Source organism: Peromyscus eremicus, chromosome 3 (assembly GCF_949786415.1).
Source record: "Peromyscus eremicus chromosome 3, PerEre_H2_v1, whole genome shotgun sequence".
NCBI lineage: Eukaryota > Metazoa > Chordata > Mammalia > Rodentia > Cricetidae > Peromyscus > Peromyscus eremicus.
Window position 1 is genome coordinate 17,625,838 of NC_081418.1, and position 18,982 is coordinate 17,644,819.

The window sequence follows — 18,982 nt, forward strand, 5'->3', positions numbered from 1 at the left end:
AGCTCAGTGGTAGAGTGCTTGCCTAACAAGCACAAGGCCCTGGGTTCGATCCTCAGCTCCAAAAAGGAAAAAGAAAAAAGAAGGCAAGAGAAATGGGATCTAAATCTAGGTGGGGAACAGTCTACCTTCAAAGGAGGCAAGAAAAGACTTTGGAGCATGCTCACTCAGGGCTTAGAATGGGTGAATTCAAACAAGGACAGCTTGAATTTTGTTCGTTTCTCCTTTTCATTCCTGAAGTAAAGATGTGGAGAGGAATTGTGTGCGTGTACCTGTGCAAGCATTGGGTTCATGGAGAGTGAGGAGCAATGCATTTATATTCCACGGAAGCTTTTACTAACATCAAGGTGAGGTGAGTGTACCTCTGTGGTAGCATTTAAGACAGAGAAATCTGCCTCGGTGATGCCTTCATACACACACACACACACACACACACACACACACACACACACACACCACACCACACACACACACATACACACTCACACTCTGCCAGAAACTATTTGATTAAATTTAATTTTTAATTGTGTGTGTGAGACAGAGAGAGACAGAAAGAGAGACATGTGAGCACAGTGTCAGTGGTGGCCAGAAGGGCATTAGATCCCCTCATTCTCAGCGTAGGTGGTTGTGAGCTGATTGACGTGGATGGTGGGAACTGAGCTCAGATCCTCTGTAAGAGCGGTCAGTGCTCTCCATTGCTGAGCTCTCTCTCCAGCACCACTTTTATATTCTTCTTTGTTGTATCTCGGGTGTCACAGTGAAGAAATAATTCAGAAAGGTGATTTAGTTTACACAGACTTTATTGACCATCTGGAGTGTGACTCATAGAAACCAACTGAAACATCTTAACTAAATATGTCAATCTGGGAATGCGTATTTAGGATATGGAATGATTGAAGCTGCTTTGGGCCAAGTTCTTTGCTGTCCTACAAAGTTTTCCATGATGGATTAGAGAAAAAGAAGCAAACTGTGATTATAGTCAAGCCAATAATGTTATGCAAATGCTATGGACTAGAAAGAGTGATTACAATAATAGATGTAAATTTATACCTTTGGACTAATGTACCTTATTAGATCACTTTTATACCATATGCCAGAGGGCCCTCAATGGAAAATCCTAGGTAGAAGGACACTCTCTCGATGTTCCTTCCACTTCTGAGTGGACCTGAGTACACAGAAGTCACTGGTATTTTTATTTTTGCCTCTGTTCCATATTCTACAGAGATTAGCTTGCCTTCAGCCTGACCATACTGTAGGCGAAGGAGATCTTTGACTTCCCTCTTTTCCCACACTACTCCACTCTGCCAGAAGGAATTTGAATCTTGTACTTCACTGAAGTACCGCTCAATTTCGGCCTTGTGAACAAGACTGTTCAGCCCCTTCTTCTGCCCCAGGTAGAACAGTGTGCTCGGCTGCTTGGACCTGCACATGCGCTTGTACTGTCTCCTGAAGGATCGATTCAGGGAGGAGACATACTTTTCTATGAGTGTGGAATCTTGATCTAGCTCTTTGTTTTCTGGCCAGAATAGGAGGCAGGCCAGGAAATAAGGATCAGGATATGGATGACTTAGTCCCACGAGTTGCAGGACTTCTCGGAGCTTTGTTTTCAGTGTGTTAAATGGCAGGATGTACTTGGAAGTGGGCTTTAGACAACTGAGAATAATGTTGGCCAAAATGAAATTCTGTGTCTCTTTTGTCAGCCCCTTGGTCATTCGCTTGGTTAGGCCTTCCTGTAATAGGAAGGTGTAGTCCTTCACTATATTTTCCATGTTGTTAGCCTCTTTATGGTTTGGATTAAGATATTCAAGGAGTCCTGAAAATGTATCTGCTCTCCATGCTTCTATGCGTTTCCTACAATTCTCCTCTAGGAGTAACTGGCTCTCTTTGCCCTGTAACAAATTGGTGTCCAATCGGCAGAAAAGTTCTGCGTATTTCTTGAAACACCTGCTGACTTTCTTAATTAGTGAGAGTTCTGTCATTTCTTTTGGGGTGGTCCTTGGCTTTAGAAGACCCATATAATCCAAAAAAAACACAAAGCATCGTTTCAAATCTGACTGTAAATTCTGTAGGTGGGATGTAAAGTTGCTGAGAACAGCATAATATTCATCTTTTGGGTCTGGAGGGGTGATCCCCTTTCCAGATAAAAATTGTACCATAGCGTCTTCCAACATTTCATTTTCTTTGTGGAAAAGGGGTGTGAGTTGAAGAATCTGGATAGTGTCAAGACCTACTTCGATTTCACCGAAGAACCCTGCTGTGTTGTATGTGTCATATCTTCTTTGGGACTTCTGTGGTGACCAGGCCTCTGTTTCATAGTCTTTACTATCGGTTTGCTGCTGAGACTCTTTGAACGCTTTGGAGGCCTTTTCAGCGATTTCTAGCAAATGTTTTAGATCATCCACACTAATATTTCTACAGGTCTTATTTTTACCCAACCACTGTTTGATCTCACTTTTGTAAACTTGACCAAGTGTATCTGAAATGTAGGAATTCTTAGGTGCTTTCCTTTTGGCCAAATTTGCCCAGACCAGAGCAGTACTAAAGTTCTTCTTTTTGATATAGAAATGTCTTGCTAAAGCTTGACAAATGAATGCATTTTGTGGGAATCTATCACTTCCTGCAGTCAAGATCTTTTCAGTTTCCTCATTCTGCAATTCTTCAATTAATGGGGAAAACAGAGTGTCTGTTTCGGCTCCATGTTCCTTACGTTGTCTTGTAAGCAAGAGAGTTTGCACATCATGCTTAAATTTGTCTCTTCCTATTCCAGAGTCATAGAATACATTCTCTTCTAGTATATTCAATGCAATTTGACACTTGTCCATTCCATAGCTCATTCCCAGTTCTTTTAAACAGTTGATGGCAATCAGAGGGTGAATGAGACGTATACCAGTGTATCTTCCATATTCTGAAACTTCTGTTCTTATTAGAAGTGTGGAATAGGTTCCCATGTTGTCTTCTATACTTTCTGGTTTCCCATGTTTAGTAGTGTAAGTGATTCCCAAAAATATTTCACACTGTGATACTGAAATGGTAGAATCTGTAACATAAGAGTTGAGTAATGCTAGGTAAGAAATGAGCTGGGCTTTCCTGCTGTGGGTGTCCAGGTCTTTTAGTGTATTCTTCACTACATTTTCTATGTAAGTTGTGTCAAAATTGCCTTTCAAGATCATGAAGGAATAAAAGTTTTCACAGTTCTTATGCTCCTTTTCGATTTCCTGAAGTTTGGCCTCAAAGGCTCTTTGTTCTTTGGTAGAAAGTTGATATTTTAGTGAAATGCTTTCTGCTAATTTTGCACTTTGATCTGGATTCTGAGATCTCATGCAGTTCAGTATGATTACTAATGTTTTTTCATATCTCAGACCCTTTTCTGCTATAAAGGAATTGATGGCATTCTGCAGAATGTAGGTATTTTCTTGTTCTTCGAAATCATCCACAAGGAGAAGAACAGGAATGTAATCCTGATGGCTGGTAGCCCTGTAGCTTATCAGCCTGCTTACTTGTTCTCCAATCTCTTCAAAATCAGTTGCTTTGTTTTTCAATACAGCACACCGGAACTTCTTTTTTAAGTCCCAGAGAACATTCATAGCCAACGTAGTGCCTCCACAGCCTGGGTGATGGTACAGGTTGATGACTTTGGCAAATACAGGTTTAGGAGAGTCTGCACACTGTTGTATTAACGTAGTAAGTTCTTCATAACTATCCCTTTTCACAAAAGCTGAGGAATAGTGTTCAGAAGAAAAATAGAAGTTCCACCAGGATACTCTGCCTCCTCGATAAAAGTGTTCTTCTCTTGATTTCTTAAATTTTAGGAATTCAGATTCATCTTTCTCTATGTCTGTGTCTCTACACTCATTTTCACAGAGGATTTCTAGTGCAGACAGGATATCTTCCTCCATTTTCTCCAGGATAACTGAGGAGGATCCACAGGAGGGCAAGAATCTTCTTGAAGACTGAATCACTGATTTCAGTTTAAGGATGGTATTGTTGACCAGTTCTATATTTAAAGTGGAAATGCTATGTTCTGCTAAATCCTCTTTGATTTCCAGTCTTACTTGTAGCAGATCACTCCACCGTTGGTAGATATGTGAGTTGACACAGATACACAACATGTTGTCCATTCCATTGAAAACTTGATAGAAAGCACAGAAAGTCTCAATGAGTGGGTCTTTCTGGTTTTCTACTGGAGAAAGTAAGAGAAACACCACCAAAAACTTCCCTCTTACCATTATATTTTCATCTGTGAGAAATGAAATCAATCTCCTGACCCCAGAAGCTCTGTCTCTCTGCCATAAATGTGGCTCTAGAGGTTGACATGAGTCATTCTGCAAGTCTAATCTGCCATTGCAGAATATCCAGCTGGGCTGCTCATAAAGTTTAAGAGTAGAAATTTTCTCTTCCATGCTAGTTTTTTCTTCATACTGACTAGGTAAGTGGAGGTTTGCGACTCGACTTTCTCTGTAAGCTTTGACCACTCCCTTGATCTGAGAGCAAGGATCAAAATCCAGCACAGCAAACAATTTAATTTCCTTTAGGAAATCTAAGTGCTCTATTTGATTTGGGGCACAGTTATTTGTTATAAGAATGTACCAGTCATAGTAAGAGTTATCCAGTGAGCCTTGGTGTCTGGTCAAAAGTTTACCTAGCTTTAGCCCCTCACTCTCCTTCTTAGTCACCATCCTGTCTTCCTCTTCAGCCTCTTTTCTAGATGCTGCCCATGTCTTTATATTCTCTAGAAATTTTTTGAACTCTCTATCCCGTTGCTTGGGATTGGCCAGGATATTCTTAGAGCTAGCCCCTTCCCTCACAAACAGTGAATTCTCTTTGCTTTGCTTCCATGTCTTATCTGTGTAACTTTGCATCATAATGTAGAAATACTTTTCTCTACATATAGAATGTTTGGGAATAACATCTACTTCAATGACAAATCTATCAGATGATGTATTGTTCTGTAGTAGGACTTCCACAAACCTTGGTTCCCGAATACATGCCCTGGCTTCTTTGATGTCACTGTCTTCAAAATACTTTGTGATCATTACATTGAAGTGATTAATGAAGACATCTTTACTGGTGACTTTCACACCGACAATTTGTCCATGTGGTTTGTCCCCAACTCCAAAATGGATAGTGCCATTGGTGCGTGAATTCATACAAGCTGATGCAAATCGGAAAACTTCATTGCTAAATTTCATCTTAATGTCCTCTTCTGTGGCTGTTTCTGTATTTGTGAGGGATTTGAATTCATGTACTGGGTCTATGAGATTGAGCGGCCCTGTTTCAGGAACTTGGAGAACAGAATGTTCTATGTAGCGTTTGTCATCATGGAAAGAATCAAAAGGATGCGGCATGCAAGACATCTGTTCTGTTTTAGGTTTATCACCTTCTGTGTCTTTAGTCACTATGTCACTTAACACATTTTCTCTCAGAAGACTTGGGTCTTGATCTTTATTCTGTCCCATCACTCTGAGATCGTGATTACTATTCAGTGAAATTGATTTCTCTTCCTCATTTTTGGTCTTTTTTTGGTGTTCTTTTATTGAGAGTTTTGTATTACCTGATGGTCTGGAATCTTGATTTTCACATTCAGGGGAATTATTCAATTTGTTGTACATACGTCTTATCAGAAGTGCTGGACCCCGTGGCAACCCCATTTCTCTAAGATCTTTTTCAGTTAATTCCTGAAGAACCATGCCTGTCACCTCTTCATGGAGCAGGATTTGAGCATATTTCTCATCAATGTTAAGTTCTTCAGTTATCCATTTTTTCACATTTTCTTTGGTCCAGTCTTTGATCAATTCAGGTTGAGTTACTTGTTCATTCATGTCAAAGCTTCAATGTTCCTTGAAAACATAATACAATAATATTTTAGCATTATATTTTATCATTGAAATCCCATAGCCAATTATTACCTCATACAAAGTATATATAGAAAGATGATAGTTTTCTAGAATAACTTAGAACTCCTTGGTAGTCATTTCCAATTATTGTCCATTTCACAGGCAATTGTGACTGTGATTCTGGAATAAGCAGTACGTGCTAGCTAGGTGACAAAGTTTTTGTCTGTGATAACTTTCCTTTTCAGACTTCCGTGTGTGGAAGCAGGATTCTGTAATTTAAAACTAGAGTCTCCAGGAAGAGAATCACTTTTTGTAGAATTTTTTGAACTTTAAATATATGAACAGCCACAAAAATCCTGTACTCAAATTGATCAGCAAATAAGATAATGACTTGAATAGGCCAAAGCAACTCTAAGCATACAGAACAATGTGGTGGTACTGTCATACCTGATCTCAAATTATACTCCAGAGCCATAGTGACAAAAGCAACATGGATTTATCACAAGAAGGGACTCATAAACCATTGGAATAGACCAGAGGATCCAGAAATAAGTTCTACAGCCACAGTAATCTAATTTTCCACCCAAGTGATAAAAGGATACATTGGAAGGAGACAACCTCAACAACAAATGCCTCTGAGAAAACTGGACATTCACATGAAGAAGGTGAGTATTTCTAACTCAGCACAAAATCCAATTGAAAATGAATCAAAAGCTTTAGGAAGATCTGAAACTGACTGAGGAATACATACCTAAGATACTGCAAGATTTAGGCATGGGACAGGTTTGGAATGAACGTATTTTAAAGAGATACCCATGTCTCTCAATTTTACTATTGAACTATTGGAACATAGGATCCCAAAGAAATGAGAATTTCTTTCCAGGAATCTCATGCTGGGAGAAGAAAAAGGCACCAGCCAGAGAGAGAATGTGCCTCCCAGAAAGAAAGTCACATAATTCTAAAAACTTGTCAGAACACCTTACAGGATGAGACTCAAGCCCAGAGAGTGATGGGTCAGTGGTGGACGGGGTCTGAAACTCAAACCTAGTGATGGGTGAGTGGTGGTCGGAGTCTAAGACTCAAGCTCTGACAGTGATGGGTCAGTGGTGGGCAGGACCACACTGTGACTGCTTACAGGTGTAAATCCTTGGCCCTCTCTCTTAACTTTAACCTCACTTTAGGACCCTGACAAAGAATAATGAGGCTACATTGAATAAATGCTATTTTTCTGCTTTCCACTCTTTTTGGCTCTTCTAATTGGCTTATTAAGGACCTGACTTGGGGCACAGGCTGTGATCCCTAAGTTTGATAATGGGCATAATCAATACCTTTCTCTGAAAAGGACTCCAGTAACACACACACACACACACACACACACACACACACACACACACACACACAAACAATCCTAGGGATTGACAGATGGGATGATAAGAAATTTAAAATCTTCTGCATATTTAAGGAAACAATCAATAGAGGGAAGAGACAGTTGTTAGCAACTATGTATCAGACCTGGGATTATCTAGAATACATGAACAACTTTAAAATACCCAAACAAATCATCCAGCCTATAAATGGGCCAATGAACTGAATAGACAATTTTCAAAAGAAGAAATACAAGTGACCAAAAATATTTGAAAAATAATTGCCAGCATCATCAGGCACCAGGGGATTACAAATTTAAGCTTCTTTGAGATTCCATCTCACCCCATTTAGAATGGGTATCATTGAGGAAAGAAATGACACAGATACTGGACAGGGTGGAGGGAGAGAGGAGTCCTCCTTTATTGCTGGGGGTGGGAGTGGGATAATGAAAACTGGTATAGCCACTGTGGAAATCAGTTTATCAAAAAACTAAAAACAGAGTTGCCATTATGACCCTGTCCTATGACCCTGAGGTAATCAGAGGACTCTAAGTCTCACAGAGGTATTTGCACACCTTTGTTTATTGTTACACTACAACAATAGCTAAGAAATGGAGCCGGCCTAATGTACATCCATAGATGAACAGATTTAAAAAAACTGTGGAGCACATATACAAATGAATTTTATTTAGTGGTAAAGAAAAAACCATTACATTTACAGGAAAATGGATGGAACTTTGAATGAAGTCACCTAGGCTCAGAAAGACACATGCTACATTTTCTCTCAAGTGAGAAACTTAGATTTTAATTTTTATAAAGTGTGTGTGTATGTGTGTGTGTGTGTGTGTGTGTGTGTGTGTGTGTGTGTGTAACTGGAAAGGGAAACACGAGAAGGAACGGAGATACTGACAGAGGAGAAGGGGACACAATGGGGAGGTGACAGAACACATGTGACAGGAAAGTGGAGGGAGGGCTACCAGGGGGTCTGAGAAAGCCAGCAGCAGAGGGACAAGGAGGATCAGGCAGACTGCTGGGGAGGGGAATCAATGTAAACTAAGAATATGAAAATGCCGTCATGAAACAAATCACTTTGTGTGCTAATTGAACAAAGCTAATTTTAAAGATATTTAAGGAAGGTCTGTTTAAATTATTAATGTATAAACCACTAGTTTTAAAGTCTAACAGAATATAAATTTAGCCTAACCGTGTTTGGCATTTCTTGCAAAGACTCACCCAGAGTCTCTTCTCAAAGCCTCAAAAGGGAACTAGAGAAAAAGAACTGAGTCTTGAGAGTACAGGCCTGGGATGGGCCAAAGGAGGAAATACACTATCGATGGGTAGAATATTTATCAGAATGATTGGCATAGGCTGTAGCCTTCCAGCCACCAAGGAGCTTCTATTAACTTTGTTAAATTTCTCCCTGGTTGTTTTAGTGCCTTGAATTCTCTTATTTTTGGCTTCAATCTGAGGTCATTATCAGTCCCAAGCTAACCAGAATTATGAGCAATAGGCACAGCAAACCCTATAAATGTATTTCAGATGATCAACTCTGTTCCTTTGGAATGCAGTTGGGTATGGTCTCAGAAGTTCCACAAAACACAGTGTATGTATTGTACTCAGAGATCAGTGCTTGCCTCCTCTTATTCACTCAGTAAGAAGTTTGTGAGTATCTATTATGTATGAGGCATGATGTTCAAGAAAATTAGTGGTAACCCAAACAGATGTGAAGTTCTTTCATGATACTCATACTCCATTTAAAATGATTAAAGATATAAATGATACACATTACCCAAGCATACTCAAAGATGTTCATAGTAATAAGCTGTAGTAGGTGTAAGACACCAGAAGGGGCATCAGACTGGGATATGTAAGGAGGGTGAACTATGAGCAGGAGAAAATTTGAGCCTGGCTTACGTGCAGTTAAAGGTGGGTTGGAGGAGGGGAAACATGCCTTGAAGGCTGACTGAAGGACCTGAGTGATGGTCTACCTTAGGCTTCCACGGGTCCTCTTGGTAGTTCTAGGAACATGGTATGTGTGCTCTAGCAGTGGACAGTCGCCTCTGAACCAAGGGTTGAGGCATTGGTTTGCTCTGGAGTTGTCCAGGACAAAGAAATGCAGACCAGTAGCTGACTCTTTAGCCTGGAGACAGAGGGGCCCACCCCTGACTGTCCTATTTCTCTATATACATTCACGGTGCCCATGATCTGGTTTGAATCTAGTGTTTCAAATATTTGAGAGGACTGGGAAACTGTTACGGGATGCGAGTAGGCTTATTTGGCAGAAGTAGGTCACTATAAACAGGCCTTTGAAGTTTAATTCTGGCCCCTAGTTCCTGCTTTCATCTCTGCCTCCTGGTCCACCATGGTACGAAGAGCTCTTCTCTTCTCTAGACTTCTACTGCCACAAGGTCCTGCCTAAGAATAAGAATCCAAATAAATCTCTGAAACTGTGAGCCAAAATACACATTCCTTTAAACTGTTTCTGTTAGGATTTTGTTAGAACAGCACAAAAACAGCCAATTCAGTCATTTTTGGTAATACTGGGGAAAGGGGCCTTGTTATACCCATTATCAGCACTAGATAGCACTGATAGTATAGGCAGTTATACAATGTCTTCTTAAAGGTTTTAACGAAGTCACTTAGAAAAGAGGCTAATTTTGGCCGGGCGTTGGTGGCGCACGCCTTTAATCCCAGCACTCAGGAGGCAGAGGCAGGCAGATCTCTGTGAGTTCGAGGCCAGCCTGGGCTACCAAGTGAGTCCCAGGAAAGGCGCAAAGCTACACAGAGAAACCCTGTCTCGAAAAACCAAAAAAAAAAAAAAAAAAAAAAAGAGGCTAATTTTAAAAATCATTCTTCTTTATATGGGATGTTGCACATATAAATCTCATATTATTTTAAACTTTAGTCTGTTGTAGGGCTGGAGAGATGGCTTAGTAGGGAAAGGGTCCTGGTAACCAAAAAAAAAGTTGGGCTCTCATGTGCAATCCAAGCACTAGGGGAGTGGAGACAAGAGAATCCTGGAGCTTGTTAGTCAGACCATCTAGTTTAATTGATGAGCCTCAGGTTCAGGGAGAGGCCCTGTCTCAGAAGCTAAGACTGGTGAATGACTGGAGATACTTGATATCAACTTCTGATGTCTACACGCAGGTGCATACATATGGGCATGCACACATACACCAACTTGTACACATGATAATTTACTAAATAATAGCAAGTCTTGCTGTGGGATGTATGGCAAATGTGTTGCTAATTAATCAATAAAACACTGATTGGCCGTTGGCTAGGCAGGAAGTATAGGCGGGGCAAGGAAGAGAATAAAACTGGGAAGTGGAAGGCTGAGTCAGAGAGACACTGCCAGCTGCCACGATGAGAAACAGCTTGTGAAGATGCCGGTAAGCCACGAGCCATGTGGCAAGGTATAGATTAAAGGAAATGGATTAATTTAAGCTATAAGAACAGTTAGCAAGAAGCCTGCCACGGCCATACAGTTTGAAAGCAACATAAGTCTCTGTGTTTACTTGGTCGGGTCTGAGAGGCTGTGGGACTGGCAGGTGAAAGAGATTTGTCCTGACTGTGGGCCAGGCAGGAAAACTCAAGCTACAAATGGCGTCCAACGTGGTGGCAAGAGTTTCCACCTAAAAACTGTGAAAAAAAGATTCTAAAACGGAGCTAAAAACAGCTTCCTAATTGTCTCTCTCAAATGAGCGGCAGCTGCTGGTTTCAGCTACTGGTGGGTTCCTGGCGTGCGTGTTCAACCTGCAGTATGGCGGGAATCAGGCCTCTGCAAGTGGCACATTAAGCTGCGTGGTGGATTTAGCCTTTGCAGGTACAAAAAAAAAAAAAAAGGTTTCTGGGCTACATGCTGCTTGGATAAAAGCATAGACCCACGATAGCTCCCAGAGCTGGCGGTAAACGTAGCCATGTTGGGAAGCTGAGGTGGGCGGAGCCAGCAGCCACAGCTGCTGCAGTTTAAAGCAATAGATTCACAATAAGACAGATTCAGATGTAATAGTTTACAATGTGTGTAAAATATACGTAGGCTTGAAAGAGATAAAAAAGGTGATATATACAGTTATAGAAACAAATACATAGTTTTTAAAAATAAAGTCTTTAAAGAGACAGTAAAGGTAGTATAAAAAATAAGCCACGTAAAAATGGATATTACACAGAAAATCTGGATTGTGTTGTCTTTGGGATTTCTAACTGCAGAAAAACATTTGATTGTAAAAGCTGTTGAGTTATGCCAAAATGTATATTTTAAAGATATCTTGACTTCAAAATTTCGATGTAAGGATATGTTACTTTGGAAAGAAGACTCTGCTTTTGTTCCCACAGAAAGCCAGAGGCTATGGATTTGTTCCAGATTAAGATACATCAGGTTTGACCAGCCAAGACCCCCTGAAGGTCTCCGATGACACCATGGCCCAGATGATCCAACATCCAGAACGATTTGAAGGCAACTGACTCAGACGATACAGCCTCATGGACTATTCCATAATTCTAAAATTTTCTTTGTTTCCCCATAAGATACAGCGCCCCCTTCCAGCAGGAAGCAGTAAGAGAAGCTACGCCCAAATTCCCAAATTATATGTAATTTTACTTTGTTAAGGTTAAAACCTTCCTTTTTGTAGCTTGAGTTTTCCTGCCTGGCCCACAGTCAGGACAAATCTCTTTCACCTGCCAGTCCCACAGCCTCTCAGACCCGACCAAGTAAACACAGAGACTTATGTTGCTTTCAAACTTTATGGCCGTGGCAGGCTTCTTGCTAACTGTTCTTATAGCTTAAATTAATCCATTTCCTTTAATCTATACCTTGCCACATGGCTCGTGGCTTACCGGCATCTTCACAAGCTGTTTCTCATCGTGGCAGCTGGCAGTGTCTCTCTGACTCAGCCTTCCACTTCCCAGTTTTATTCTCTTCCTTGCTCCGCCTATACTTCCTGCCTAGCCAACGGCCAATCAGTGTTTTATTGATTAATTAGCAACACATTTGCCATACATCCCACAGCATGATGTCTACACGCAGGTGCATACATATGGGCATGCACACATACACCAACTTGTACACACGATAATTTACTAAATAATAGCAAGTCTATATGTAGCTGGGCTGGACTGAAACTTGAGAACCTCCTGCCTCAGCCTCCTGACTGCCAGAGATTTAGGTATTCCACCATGCTCATGATATATATATATATATATATATATATATATATATATGATTATTGTCATATTGCATATCACACTATATACTCCTACCTCTGTTATAAATATCTTGTGTATTGTCACAATTTTGAAGTCATCGTTCTTTACCATACATTTGCTTATAGACTGTTTACCTTGTTTATGTGAAGCCTTAGTCCTTAAGTTATTTCAGTAGATAAGACTTATAGATTTATAGTCACCTATGCTTGTCATCTCTATAGTTACGTTAGTTAGGTTATCCAGATTTACAGATACATAGGCCAGATGGACAGGTAATCTTAAAACACTTCATAGACCTAAAAATATGGCATTTAAATAACTTACAATTCTTTTGATGTGAGACACAATTGCTCCTGGCAGCACCAATTTAATCCCGAGAGAATGTTGGGCTTCTAAGACATTTCCATTTGGAAGTTTGTCTTCTTGGCACAAAATGGCCTACTGGCAAAGAACTGCCCTTGCCTCGATGGCTGACAGTACAAATGCAATGCTGTCCTTTCTGGACAAGCGGGACACAAGGAAAGCGACCACTGTACTCTGCCAAGACAGGGTAAGATGGTCTTTCAGAATTCCTGCGTCTGAAAATGGTCTGTCAGATACTCTAGGCCTGTAGCCAATTTGAATGCACCAACAATGCTGAGAAACATTAGGTAACTGTCCAGGCTGCCAGCTGTCTCGGTCTACTCTTGCAAGGTTCCCAAAGTTGCTTACATCCATCTACCATTTCTCAGGTACCATTATATTCCTTCTCAAGTCTTTGATGGGATTGAAGACTAGCAGTTATAGTTACAACTTAGTAGATAGAACATATTAAGTATTAGATTCAGGTTCTTTAGGATAGGACACCTTTTGGAATGATCTTTGTAACATGCCATTTACCTATGCTCTAGACTTCTCTGGATTTTAGTATGTGTTTCTTGCTTGATATTGTTTGCATTGGTTGTAGTTCCATCTTATCTAGGTCATTATCCCTCATTATTCCTGAACAATATTTGACAACCATTCCTTTGTATATTGTCTTGTATTAGGTTAGAACTTTCTTATTTAGACAAAAAGGGGGAGATGTAGTGGGTAGCCATTCCAGCTTTGATCTGGAAGTTCCAACCCCCATTGAGACTTCGGCAACTGTCATGCCTACAAGGCTGGGCCAAGGGAGGTGCCTGGAGACCCGAGATTTGGATCGGCCAGCGCTCTATCTGTTCCGGGACCCTGGACAGTGGAGGTGGGCCAAGCAGAGCTCCAGAGAACACTGCTGGACTGCGATACACCTTCCCCAGACCCCGCGACCTACCTATCCCTTAATTTGTAAGTTACGCCATTAAATAAATCTCCTTTTAACTACGTGGAGTGGCCTTAATAATTTCACCTATATATATATCAGACAGTTCAAGAGGACTTTCATGCTCACAAATGCTATTTTTATCATAATTATTGGTAGTTTGACAGACAGAGTTAACCCATCTAATCTTTTGGCCTATCAGCTTTCTAACTCCTTGTTTAATGGTCTCAGCCTCAACTCACTTACACTCCTATGCTCATACACTTGACCTTGCCATTGTTATTACGGACTTATGGACCAAACTCTGTCCTCTGCACACAAGTTCCTGTGCTCAGAGTCTAGCTTCTCTTGCCTAAGAATATGATCTTACTGGAGGACCAAGTTGTTTTATATGCCATTATTTAACACGAGAGGTCAGAAAGACAAAGCCTAATCCATTATAATTGGTATCATTGCCAGAGAGGGATACATTTCTGTTGTTGAAGTAACTCAATTTTTGATACTTTGTTAACAGCAGCACAAAAAACAGAGTAAAATTATTGTGGTGGTATTGTGTTCCCCAAAATATTGTGCACCCTAATAAACTTATCTGGGGTCAGAGACAGAACAGCCTCTAGATACAAAGGCTAGAAAATGGTGGCACTCACACCTTTAATCCTAGCACTCCAGAGACAGAAATCCCTCTGGATCTCTGTGAGTTCAAGGCCACATTGGAAATGGCCAGGAATGGTGACACATGCCTTTAATCCCAGAAAGCGAGCCTTTAATCACAGGGAGTGGTGGTAGAAAACAGAAAGATATATAAGGCATGAGGACCAGAAACTAGAAGCATTTGGCTGGTTAAGCTTTCAGGCTTTCGAGCAGCAGTTCAACTGAGAGCCATTGGGATGAGGACTCAGAGTTTTCCAGTCTGAGGAAACAGGATCAGCTGAGAAATTGGCAAGGTGAGGAAGCTGTGGCTTGTTCGGCTTCTCTGATCTTCCAGCATTCACCCCAATACCTGGCCCAAGGTTTGATTTTATTAATAAGAACTTTTAAGATTCATGCAACAAACTATTGCTGCGATCAGGCTGTGTCTTGCTCTAAGTTACTCTACACTGTATCAAACAGGCACTTTTCAAGCAGTCTTTAACTCTATTTTGAGGGAGGAGTTGGCTGCAGCCCTAGTGGACCATCCAATCACACATCTGTTTGAAACCACCCATACTGCACAGATTGATAAATGACTTATTCCTGGGAGTAGAAAGAGTGCCACCCTCTAAGTTTACTGGGAGGTGTGGTGATATATTGTGCCCCCCAATATATTGTGCACCCTAATAAACTTATCTGGGGATCAGAGAGCAGAGTCAGCCACTGACTTAGACACAGAGGTCAGGCAGTGGTGGCACATGCCATTAAGCCTATCACTTGGATCTCCATGAGTTCAAGGACACACTGGGAACAGAGCCAGGCATGGTGGCACATGCCTTTAATCCCAGCCCTTGAGATCTCATGTCTTTACTTGAGAAGGACACAAGCCTTTAATCCCAGGAAGAAATGGCAAGAAGCAGAAAAGTATATAAGGCGAGAGGACCAGGAACTAGAGGCTTTTTTAGCAACAGTTCAGCTGAGATCCATTCTGGTGAGGACTCAGAGGCTTCCAGTCTGAGGAAACAGGATATGGTGAGGAGTTGGCAAGGTGAAGTTGGCTGTGGCTCATTCTGCTTCTCTGATCTCTCAGTTTTCACCCCAATATCTGACTCTGGGTTTTCTATTAATAAGACCTTTTAAAATTCGTGTTACAGGGAGGAACTGAGACTGTGGGGACACATGGGAATATTAAACCAGTCCCAGGAACTTAAGACATGCTTGACCAGGGGAAGGGTGTAACTCTGACCTGGCTCCAGTAAAAGAGCAAAAGTAAAGACATACATAGAGTAAACTTGAGCACATTTTGACATCTAGGGATGCATTTAGGAAGGAAAGGGTAGAGGGAACTGAGGAAGGGGACCAGACACCTAGCACTGAAATGGTAATGACCCCATGCCAACATATCATCTGATACCCGACGAGTCAGTGGATCAGGGCTAACAGGCAGAGGATGCCTGCTGTGGGCTGTTTTTCTGTACGCTGTGAATATATGTTGTTCCCCTTGGTTAATAAATAAGCTGCATTGGCCTATGGCAAGACAGCTTAGACGCAGGTGGGAAATCCAAGGAGAGAGACAGGAAAGAGAAAGGCAGAGTCTGGAGATACTTGAGCCACCCACTGAAGGAACAACATGTAATGGGATGCAGGTAAAGCTACGGAACACGTGGCGATGCATAGATTAATAGTTATGGGTTGAGTTAACTTATGAGAGCTAGCTAACAAGAAGCCTGTCATAGGCCATACAGTTTGTAAATAATATAAGCCTCTGTGTGTTTATTTGGGTCCGAGGGGCTGCGGGACCATGGGTGAGAGAGTTTTGTTTGGACCGCAGGGGACTGAGAAACTTCTGGCTACAAATGCCCAACTATCCTAAGGCTGCATCTCTTCTCAATTCCCCAATGCTGAGGCAGCTGCCTTGTGCCATCCTCCTGCTGTCTACAATTGCCATGGGGACCGGAACCCATCATTTTCTGTTCCAGTCCAGCTTTGTCTTTGCAGTTAACTACAGTTTTGCTCTCAATTCTTACTCCCCTGAAGCCTGTTCTCCACAGCAGCAGATTCTCATCAATGCAGAATCTACTTGTATTTTTCTCAGCCCACTTCTGAATCTTCCTGAACTCTGCTGTACTCTACTTAACTAGTATTCAATCTGTAAACTGCATGCATACATATTGAGAGCTAAATTTGCTGTGTGATATGGCAGTTATTATTAGTCATTAAGATTGGGATAAAAGAACTTGCACCTGCCTCAGCCAGATTACTGAGGTAGGGAGGGCTATCTGGCAAAGCGATGCCATTGGAGCCACTGAACCTTGTGAATTTATTGTAATTCAATTTGACACCATGGAAAGGCACAAATATTTTAGTCTATATTTCTGGCACTAGGTTCTCATAACAGTGCCTCTGGCTGCTTTCACAACTCATATTTCTTGCGTTAGGTAATACTTGCAGCCTCAGCTCCCTGGTACATCCTGTTTTCACCATTTCTCACAACCTGCTGATATCACTCTGGTCTAAGCCACATGCTTTTGCTTTGAATAGTCTAACCAGTTGTACAGTAATTTATTTTTATGCTCTGGTTTTGTCCAACTCCTTGTCTTATTCTATCACCGGATAGTAATTAACACGATTCTGTTTAATGTAGGTGGAGTCACCAGACTGCTCAAAACCTCCCGATGACCTCTCATTTCACTTGAGGTAAAAGCTGAAGTCTCAGTCTTCAAATGCTCTGTCCGGTGCAGCCACTGGCTTGCCTTACTGCTCCTTACACACACACACACCTGCTGCAGAACAGGTCGTACTGGCTATTTCCTTTGCTTAGACTGCTCTCTTCCCCCTGCCTATATTGCTCCTATCTTCACCCTTCAGCCTTTTACTCACACTCACTGAGGCCACTGTTGGTGCCTTTGTCAACACTTAACATTAAATAAGACTCTCTTCTTCTTCCAGCACTCTCATCCACTCTTGCCTGTTACAATTTCTCTTTCTGAGATCTACACACATATGTTTTACAATCAGTCTTTCTCATTCTGTTCCAGAAACTAAGATATAAACAGTTTTTATTTCTCATTCATGGGAGAATCACTAGGGTCCAATAGTTGTTGAATGAAGAAAATGAGATTTTCCTGAATAGCAAAACGATTATATTTCAGTTTTGAAAATTCATGGTTTAGCAATATCTGTGCAGCAAAAGACTGGGAGATCTCTTCATTTTATTATCCAGAGACCAGACCTAACTGCAGTTTCTAAGTTAACTATTCACCATGACTAAGAGAAGAATATTTATTTTTTGAAAAGGAAGTTAATAAAAATATATCCTTCAGGGCCCTGAAGCCCAGCCATGAATCCTAATTTCTTTATCATCTGTGGTTGCCTTAATTATTGCTCCTGAATGGGCATGTTTATCACATGGGCTTTTCTTTGGAGGGGGGTCTCTTTTTATCCAAGATTCTCAGCTCTCTACAACTCCAAGGACTCTTGCAGTTCCAGGAAAATGGACCCTCCTCTGAAGATGCTCCTGTCATGCTTGATATACTGGCCCTGGTCTGTCTTAAGTGGTATCTTCTCTTGGCCAGAAACCTTTCCCAGTAACTTAATGCACCAACTGCTTCCTTATAATATCACAAAGATTGTAAGAGCAAGCTCCGAGCTTCCTCTTTTTTATTGACCAGTAGTTACAGCTATTTTTTTTAAGGTTTACTTGTTTATTTAAAGGGTTTTTTTTTCATTTTATATATCACCCACTGTTCCCCCTCCCTCCCCTTCTCCCGCTGCTCCCCCATTCCACCCCTACCTACTCCTCATAGGGGGTAAGGCCTTCCTTGGGTATTCAACATAGGCTGGCATACCAAGTTGGGGCAGGCCCAAGCTCCTCCTCCCTGCATCAAGGCTGAGTAAGGCATGGCACCACAGTGAATGGGCTCTAAAAGAGCCAGTTCATGTATTCAGGATGAGTCCTGGTCCCACTGTCAGGGGACTCACAAACGGATCAAGCCACACATCTGTCACGTTCATTCAAGGGGCCTAGTACAGTCCCATGCAGGCTCCCCAGCAGTTACAGCTATTTTTATATACCCTAGCCACCTATAAGGGCAACACATTAGGATGTCCTGCTTACTGGCTACTGTATACCTAGTGACTGCTGTGTATGTTTGCATATATGGGGTGTGTGTTTCTGTGGTATGTGTGTGGTGTAGTGCACATGTGCTGGGTGTATATGGTATAGGGTATGTGTGTGTGGTGTATTTGTGTGGTGAATATGTGTTTATGTAGTATGTATGTATACATATATGTGGCATGTGTGTGAGATGAGGGGGCTGGTGGGACCTTTGTCTTTGTATCACCTCACACAATGACAGCTTCCCCTCATTGTGTTCTCCGCTGTTTGAATTACAGGGAACTAGAAGCATCCTTCTCAAAGACAACGACTGCCATCTGTTCTCCCCTAGCCTGCCATCACGTTATCTCTTCCTTATTACAGGAAGTAATTCAAGGGTGACGATCTGGGCAACTTAGTGATACTCTCACTAAAATTAAAACGTTTTTAAAAAAGTGATGGGGTATAGTTCCATGGCAGAGTCCTTGACTAGCATGTGCAAGGTCCTGATTCAACTCCCAGTACTGAAAAAAGAAAGATGTAACCCCTTATAACATTGAAAAGCAATGCAATATTT

At 41.4% G+C, this 18,982-nt stretch overlaps 1 protein-coding gene across 1 annotated transcript; it reads right to left on the reverse strand.

Annotated features, from left to right (window-relative positions):
- Positions 1 to 779: 779 nt before the first annotated feature.
- Positions 780 to 5,823, reverse strand: LOC131905658 (sterile alpha motif domain-containing protein 9-like). The gene has a single exon (XM_059256495.1). It carries the CDS (start codon positions 5,814 to 5,816, stop codon positions 1,068 to 1,070), a length of 4,749 nt encoding a protein of 1,582 aa, XP_059112478.1. The 5' UTR covers positions 5,817 to 5,823; the 3' UTR covers positions 780 to 1,067.
- Between the last annotated feature and the right edge of the window lie 13,159 nt (positions 5,824 to 18,982).

Coding starts and splice junctions, on each gene's coding strand:
- LOC131905658 (XM_059256495.1), bottom strand. CDS start 5,816: ATGAATGAACAAGTAACTCAACCTGAATTGATCAAAGACTGGACCAAA.